Source organism: Glossina fuscipes, unplaced genomic scaffold (genome assembly GCF_014805625.2).
Source record: "Glossina fuscipes isolate IAEA_lab_2018 unplaced genomic scaffold, Yale_Gfus_2 257, whole genome shotgun sequence".
Classification (NCBI taxonomy): Eukaryota; Metazoa; Arthropoda; class Insecta; order Diptera; family Glossinidae; genus Glossina; species Glossina fuscipes.
Genome location: NW_023998600.1, coordinates 1 through 6,742, shown reverse-complemented (window position 1 = coordinate 6,742; position 6,742 = coordinate 1). Strand labels below are relative to the sequence as shown.

General features: G+C 34.4%; 3 protein-coding genes and 1 long non-coding RNA gene across 6 annotated transcripts in view; 2 read left to right on the top strand and 2 right to left on the bottom strand.

Moving 5' to 3' along the window:
- Window positions 1-410, bottom strand: part of LOC119642732 — a 2,966-nt gene extending 2,556 nt beyond the window's left edge. The window contains exons 1-2 of the mRNA XM_038041999.1: window positions 267-410; window positions 5-197 (exon numbers count right to left, since the gene is read on the bottom strand). Coding sequence (XP_037897927.1) covers window positions 5-197; window positions 267-317 — 244 coding nt within the window. The 5' untranslated portion in view covers window positions 318-410. The remainder of the gene's footprint in view (window positions 1-4; window positions 198-266) is intronic.
- The window catches only part of LOC119642763 (metallo-beta-lactamase domain-containing protein 1), an 8,865-nt gene extending 5,148 nt beyond the window's left edge, over window positions 1-3,717 (top strand). Inside the window, exon 2 of the mRNA XM_038042031.1 lies at window positions 3,489-3,717. The gene's annotated coding sequence lies outside the window, so the exon portion shown is untranslated. The remainder of the gene's footprint in view (window positions 1-3,488) is intronic.
- Window positions 430-1,875, bottom strand: LOC119642762 (exonuclease 3'-5' domain-containing protein 2-like). The gene is made up of 3 exons (XM_038042028.1): window positions 1,481-1,875; window positions 937-1,413; window positions 430-875 (listed from the first exon to the last, which is right to left on the bottom strand). Exons 1-3 carry the CDS (start codon window positions 1,639-1,641, stop codon window positions 464-466), a joined length of 1,050 nt encoding a protein of 349 aa, XP_037897956.1. The 5' UTR covers window positions 1,642-1,875; the 3' UTR covers window positions 430-463.
- A 12-nt stretch (window positions 3,718-3,729) lies between the features above and the next one.
- Window positions 3,730-5,446, top strand: LOC119642759. Of its 3 annotated transcripts, none has more exons than XR_005248124.1 (5): window positions 3,730-3,769; window positions 3,828-3,963; window positions 4,028-4,375; window positions 4,445-5,362; window positions 5,421-5,446. It is a non-coding gene; the product is annotated as an uncharacterized LOC119642759 (long non-coding RNA). The 3 variants fall into 3 exon arrangements; XR_005248122.1 differs by lacking the exon at window positions 5,421-5,446 and having other exon boundaries at window positions 4,445-5,153; window positions 5,245-5,335; XR_005248123.1 differs by lacking the exon at window positions 5,421-5,446 and having other exon boundaries at window positions 4,445-4,854; window positions 4,943-5,028.
- Window positions 5,447-6,742: the final 1,296 nt, after the last annotated feature.

Here is a 6,742-nt window from a genome sequence, read left to right as displayed (position 1 = left end):
TGGCCGTGTGCACGCAGGTAGCAAGTAGGGTCTTCTTCTGATATTTCTTTCAAAATGCGCCGATCAATTTTCACTTTCTTATTAACATAATTAGTATAATAATCCGATACAAAAGCCTCATAATGTTGTCGACTTTCTTCTGACATTTGCTCCTCTTCATTCAATAACATTGTCGCAGCTTTCTTGACTCTTCGACGCTAATGAGAGGGTATCGTAAACGAAAAATTATACGTGTTATCTCTATTTTGGATGGGATTTTTAGTTACCTGGAAATAGCTATAGGGGGCGCCACACATCTTTCTCAATTTATTATACATTTTTAAATCAGATATAGCACTTAATCGAACACATTTAGGACATAGGAATATTACGTCACGAGCAATGAAAAGTTGATGTTTCACTGCAAAAGAAAAAAAAACAACGAAGAAAATAAATTAAATTAAAAATTGTAAGAAGCTTCCCACTAATTACCTGGAAAATGCTTACTATACTCGTGAGGTACCACAGGTTTGTGCACAAAAGCATCCGTCTCTCCGCAGATATGGCATCGAGTTACATTCGATCCCTGATAATAACCTATGGTCTGAATAGGTGGAAAATGCTTTACACGCACTGTGAAGTTTTCACAGTCAACTTTCGTGCCTAGATGCTCTTTCAAATACCATTCGCCTTTACTTTTATCGACTTCACATACGAACTCGTCGTCTGGTGCAAGAAGCAAGCATTTATCGCTTGGACAATGTACCTCAAAACGATCGAGTAAGCTTGGGTACTGAACTGGCTGCAACTCGTCAAAATGATGATCCAATAATTGCGAAAAATTGGCTCGAAATAAGTGTATGCTTAAATCACCGTTAGGATGCCAACAGGGATCACTAAAAACAAAGTAAATAAAATAACTTTAAAAAAAACTTTAATTTTATCGCTTGACATTACCTCGGGTCCAGCTCAAAGGCTAAACTCTTAAAAATCTCCACGGCCGCATAAGCTCGATTAGCAGCATCTTCGATTTGTTCGGGATATAATTGTTTGGCCTCCCAATTCGGAGCAAGCGACCACGAAGAGTTATCAAATTGCGCATGTAGAACGGAAGAGGTCATTTGTTCCAGGTTCTCTGGATTGCGTCTAGTCATACGTGCTAGATAACGCAAATCAAATGCACCAGCTACTTTTATATCGTAGTCTGCCGCCAGTTTTTTTGCCTTTAGTATAGCATCAACACCAACTTTCATTATGTCTTCATCTTCCAACAATGCCCTTAAACTTTCCGGTATCCAAAGCATGCGATTCAAGCGAAACAAAACGCAAAAACGTTTAATGGAACATAATTGCACTAAAGCCACAGGCCTACGTTCGCCTTTTACAGTAACCCATTCACATTCAAAGCCCAGAACTTTGTATTTTTTGCAATGACTAGAAATTGAAGCATGTAGTAGTGATATTAACAAATTGATTGATCCACTTAAATCTGTTTCTTCACCTTTTGAATTTTGCCACCATATCGTCGCATTTAGATTGCGTTAAATAATTGAAGATTTTTTTAATGATTTTGAAAAGAACAATAGCAAAGAAAGCGGCAACCACAAGTGTAATTAAACCGACGACTATATTAACAACCAAATCCTCTGACGTTTTCGCCATTGTAAATTACAGTTGAAAGAAATATTTAATTGGCTTAAAAATTTTTTGATTTCGTTGGCAAAAATTTTATGATAGAAGATAAGTTGAGTGCAACCAAGTGCAGCAAATTTGCAATTTTGACTTCTATGTAAGTAACAAACTGGAATAAAACGACGTCAAATCATGCACGTGCAAAGACATGAATTTTTATTAAAGAAATAACTTAGATTAAAGGAATAGTGCCGCTAAGTATATTTCGTTAGAAAGTGACTAACGCTTCTTAAGTTAAACACTTGAAGTCATTTCAAAAGCAAATAAAAAGTACAACGTGATTCTTCCTTGGTTCGACAAGTATTCGAATCAGAATGAAAGGGATAAATTAAGATTAAGATTAAGTTTTTTTTAATAAAGGCCTCTGTTAACTTAACAAATGCTTAGAATACATGCTTAGCGATGTTTGCAAAAAGGAAAAACAGCAGAAGAGAAAACCTACTCCTGCTTCAAATCTTCTAGAATCACAATCAATGGGTGTTGGAAAAGACAAGCAGGCAGGCAAACAAGCCGGCATAAGATGATTTCGATAAGATGGGCTCTTAATCGACCATGTCGATGCATTGCAAGGATTTCATAAATCCAATGTATCCTCTGCGGTGAACATCACAAAATTTGTGCTTGTGTGTGATGTTCAATTGAGAAAAAACTCTCCCACATTATGCATATTTTTGGATCCTTATAACATGTAAATAAACTTTATGGAATAAAATAGCCAGATTACATTTACGAAAAACCATCAAATCGACGGGAAAATTTTGTGATTCGTTACAGTCATTACAGTAAAGAGAGAAAGATGAAATTTGGCAAAAACTATCTTTGATCAATTAAGAATAAGGTTAAAACGTGGGCGTGATATGTTTAAAAACATGCCCACAATACAGAAAAAAGTAAATCAACTTCAGAAAATTACGGGCAATTGTTTCATATATTCTTCTATAACTTTCGGAAACATGAACGCAGATGTTCATTAAGATAACTTTCACGTTCAGTACACAAAAAGGTTTAACGATAAAATGTGTCTCAATGCGCCTCAAAATAAATGAGAAACAAATTAAAAGTCGGAATTGATATTTTATCGTTAATTGTGGACATATTAATGAACCGATCGAGACAATTTTTTCACTGAACATGCAGGTGTTTCTGGTGAATATTTGGATAGAAATTTTCTCAGGATCGAAAGTTATAGGCAGAAATATGAGAAGGTTGTTGATATTTTTGGAGATTTTTTTAGTTTCTTCCGCATTGTGGACATGTGTAATTAATAATATTAATTAAAATAGCGAAATCGGATGTGTTCCAGAAAAAGGTAGTAGACATTACTACATATATGTAAAAGATGTTGATATCCATTTTTTAAATTTAGGATATTATATTAATCTTTATTAAAAAATAATTCAAATTCACGACTAATTAAATACAAAGTAATAATTATACAAATAAGCGAAAAGTTTTGACGACTGTACTATTTTACAACTTGGTTCCATTTAACGACATCTGTGCGACTTTAACACTTTAGTCGGCAATTTCCACTCAACGTCTGATTGCTTGTGTCTCTCTGTTTCTCTCACAGCGCTTATTTTACTCTTCGTTTATCCTGTCATCTTTCACTGCTTACTGCCACTCTAGGCGTGTACACTTTACATATATGCTTTTTATATTTTTTTATATCGTTAAAAACCAAAGATGTGGATTTTTCATGCCGCATTTTTAACATCAAAAGCCCGTCAAATCCATAGGTGCCATAAATGTAATGTTAAGTAACGAATATTTATAAATTAAAACATGCAGAATTGTTTGATTTTGTTTTTTCACAGATACTTGGCTAGCCGATGTAATTGATGGAACAAGCCTGTGCGATAATTATGTAAGCACAGTTGCCAAGAGAATCTAATCGAATTGAGTGTAAATCAAGTAAATACAGCACAAATCTCTTATTTAGAGTTGCGATGGTAGAAAAACAGCTGTACAAGAAAAACATAAACAACTGTTAGGAAATAAATTATTAATTCAAAAAGTTAAAAAGATTCACAAATAAATAAAGTGTGCCTGAAATTATATTTGTGAATTGTGAAGAAGAAAAAAAGAATATAAAAAAGTAAGTACAAGTATTTTATGCTAAATTAAGCAAAGTTAATCAATACATACATTTCCAGCATAAAATATCGCAACTTGATTTTATGCTCGGTTATTGAAGAGGAGAACAATAACAACTCCGACGCAGAAGAGAGGAGAGAGAGCTAGAAAGACTACGCGGGACGCTTCTGACCCCCTAGCATTATCTCAAAAGGAGTCAGTAAATTGTTTCTAATATTCAGACACGATGTATAAACATATGTTGTATTGTTTTATGTAGATTTATGCAGAAGTTCCGCGTTTCTAAAGTGGCTTTTTATTACGTTCACTGCGAGTGGTGATACGAGGAGCACATATACATCGCCAATGTTGCGCTTAATCGTGACTTTAAAATCGGTGACTTCAGGTTACCAATGCCTGGCCTGTAGCAACAAAAGCGTAGTTGTTAAAAAAAGCAAATAATCAATTGTTGTATGAAAGGTGTTCCAAAAGTTGGAAACAAAACTTTTGCATCTAATTGCTTCTCAGGTGATAGTGGATGACCCTTAGAGCCTTGGCTGAGCACATCTTACCGCCAAATCCCCTAAAATAAAATACAGTGGAATGCATTGCAAGGCAAATAACATTGGTATGTATAAAGGTATTACCGTATTTAGTATTTCGAAAATCTAACTATAGTTTTTGAACATTTCTCTAGGTCACTGGAGTCGCTGATGAATGGCTCGTTACGGCAAACCCTTTCATGAAAATTATTCCGATGCAAAATTCTTCTTATAATTTCGGGATTGCATATCTTCCTAAGTAATTTTTCTGCTTCTTTTGCCAGACATGGTCCACTTAAATTTGAATCATGCTTAATTTTTCGTACGATTAAACGTTCATTTGCGGGAATTTCTTTTTGTATTTTTTCCATGTTTAAAATGATAAATTACAATTACGTGGATTTCTATTGAAGTTCGGTGAACCATTGTAAAAATACTTAACCGTCGCTTTCAAATTTCAAAAGTACATTTTAATATGTTTATTACTTCATCCCACGCATATTCGTGTTTCTAAAAGAAGTGCCAAATGGCTTTTATAATGGTAAACCCCTGCACACGAAATAACGTAGGTGATCTGTCTTTTAATTTTATTTTTTGCAAATTATTTTCTATTCATTTCATTTTGGATACTTGTTATTGTTTACCATATATAGTTTGTTTCTCTTTTTCGCTGCAATCTTCATTCTTAAAACTTCCTAGGGTATTTTGATTAGGTCTTCGCATGTTATTAATGACTAAAGAAAATTTCTTTTGTCAAAAATGTAATTATCGACTTTCTTCTGTGGGGCTAAAAATATATTTTAATTAAAAGGGAGAAGAAAACCAACAAAGCTTTAAGAAAAAAAACTAAAAAGCTAAGAAAAGGTAATTAATATACAAAAATTCAAACATATTTTTTCATGCGAAATTTAAGTCATAATTAAGTACTACACTGACTTTTTTATTCCCAATTAAGAGCTTTGACGGCCCAGATGTAGTTTTGTTAGCGAGTTAGTTATGAAGAGATCTCTACCGCTGCTGGTTATATAAAAACAAAAGAAAATCTTATATAAAATTCTTAATTGTTTTATCAAGTAAATTATCTATTTATTCGCATTTTCAAAGAATGTACCCTTCTAATTTTTTTTATAGACTTCCAAACTCTGTTTGAAATTTTTGCACCATTTTTGCAACGTGATCTGAATATAACTGTGTGTTCAGTGCGTCGTCGCATTAGTGTAGCTGTCTTTACGGTGAACTTACGATTTCTGGCTTCGGAATCATGACGCGATTCTATTTTGGTGAACTCAGTTTCAATTGAGAAGTTCTCCAAAATGATAATGTGTATTTAGATAACCACCCGAAAAACCCGGATATTCTATTAGGTTTAGATGTAAAAGCATTTTTTCAAACCCAATGGTCTAGATCCAGCTATAATGGCCATGTAACGTAGGTCGAACGCACTAACCACCTAAATGCCATAATCTTCTTGCAATTTTAAAGCATTTTGCTTAGGATCTGTGAGGTGTCTGTGCAATGCCAGGAGTGCTGTCGCCGGGCATCAGGGTCCTTTCACAACACCATTTATTTTCCGGGACTAATATGCCAATTTTGTTCTTGTAATTCTTTATTATTAAATTTTCAAACTCAATCCGCAGACGCATTTTTACTTAATGTTATAACGTCACTTAAGCTTTATTTAAATATAATTATTATTCTATAAAGACACTCATGGTATGTTTATCTTTTATTGAAATCACATCCTCGGCCTGGTACCATTGCTATTCTCAAGGAAATATCATAATACTCTGCACTAATTAAAAATAGGACTTAAACCGGACGTCATATGCTGCAGGTGTTTAAACTCTCGAACATCTCTCTCCTCTCTCAAACCGCTCGACTCTCCCTCTGAACGGCAACTGTCTGCTATCCTTGCGATCAAAAGAACAAAAGGTTTGCGGGATCTCAAATGAATTTGTTGCAAGGGTTTATCGTGGGTTCCTGCCTGAAAGGCTTAACCGCACTGTGGAGGATCTCAAATGAAATCAGATGACTTCAAATCAGATGCCCGCTGCTATGATTTATGCATTTGGCATAATTGAAACAAACCACCAAAGACCCTAGATGAAGCCAATTGCAATAAGGAGGCAAGACCACGACTGTTTCCTATACTTATCCATTCGCAGTCAAAGCGCAGCCAAACAGTTGATAAACAACACATCACAATAAACGACAATAACTCAAATATTTCACATACATTCTTAAAGTTTCCATTATATTATCACAAGCTATATCCTGTTTATATTGATCCAAATAACCCTGGTGTTGAATAACAAGATATCAAAGTCCTATCCAATTCCTATGCAGCTTTAACTACAATTTTTGACATTACAGGTGAGACTTTAGAATTTTTAAAAGGAAGTTCCAGCAAAAGATTCGTGTTGTACTTCGATGCATGGTTTTCATAGCGGCTT

Coding starts and splice junctions, on each gene's coding strand:
- LOC119642762 (XM_038042028.1), bottom strand. CDS start 1,641: ATGGCGAAAACGTCAGAGGATTTGGTTGTTAATATAGTCGTCGGTTTA. Junction 1,414..1,480: donor ATGGTGGCAAAATTCAAAAG/GTGAAGAAACAG, acceptor TTCAATTTCTAG/TCATTGCAAAAAATACAAAG. Junction 876..936: donor GCCTTTGAGCTGGACCCGAG/GTAATGTCAAGC, acceptor CTTTGTTTTTAG/TGATCCCTGTTGGCATCCTA.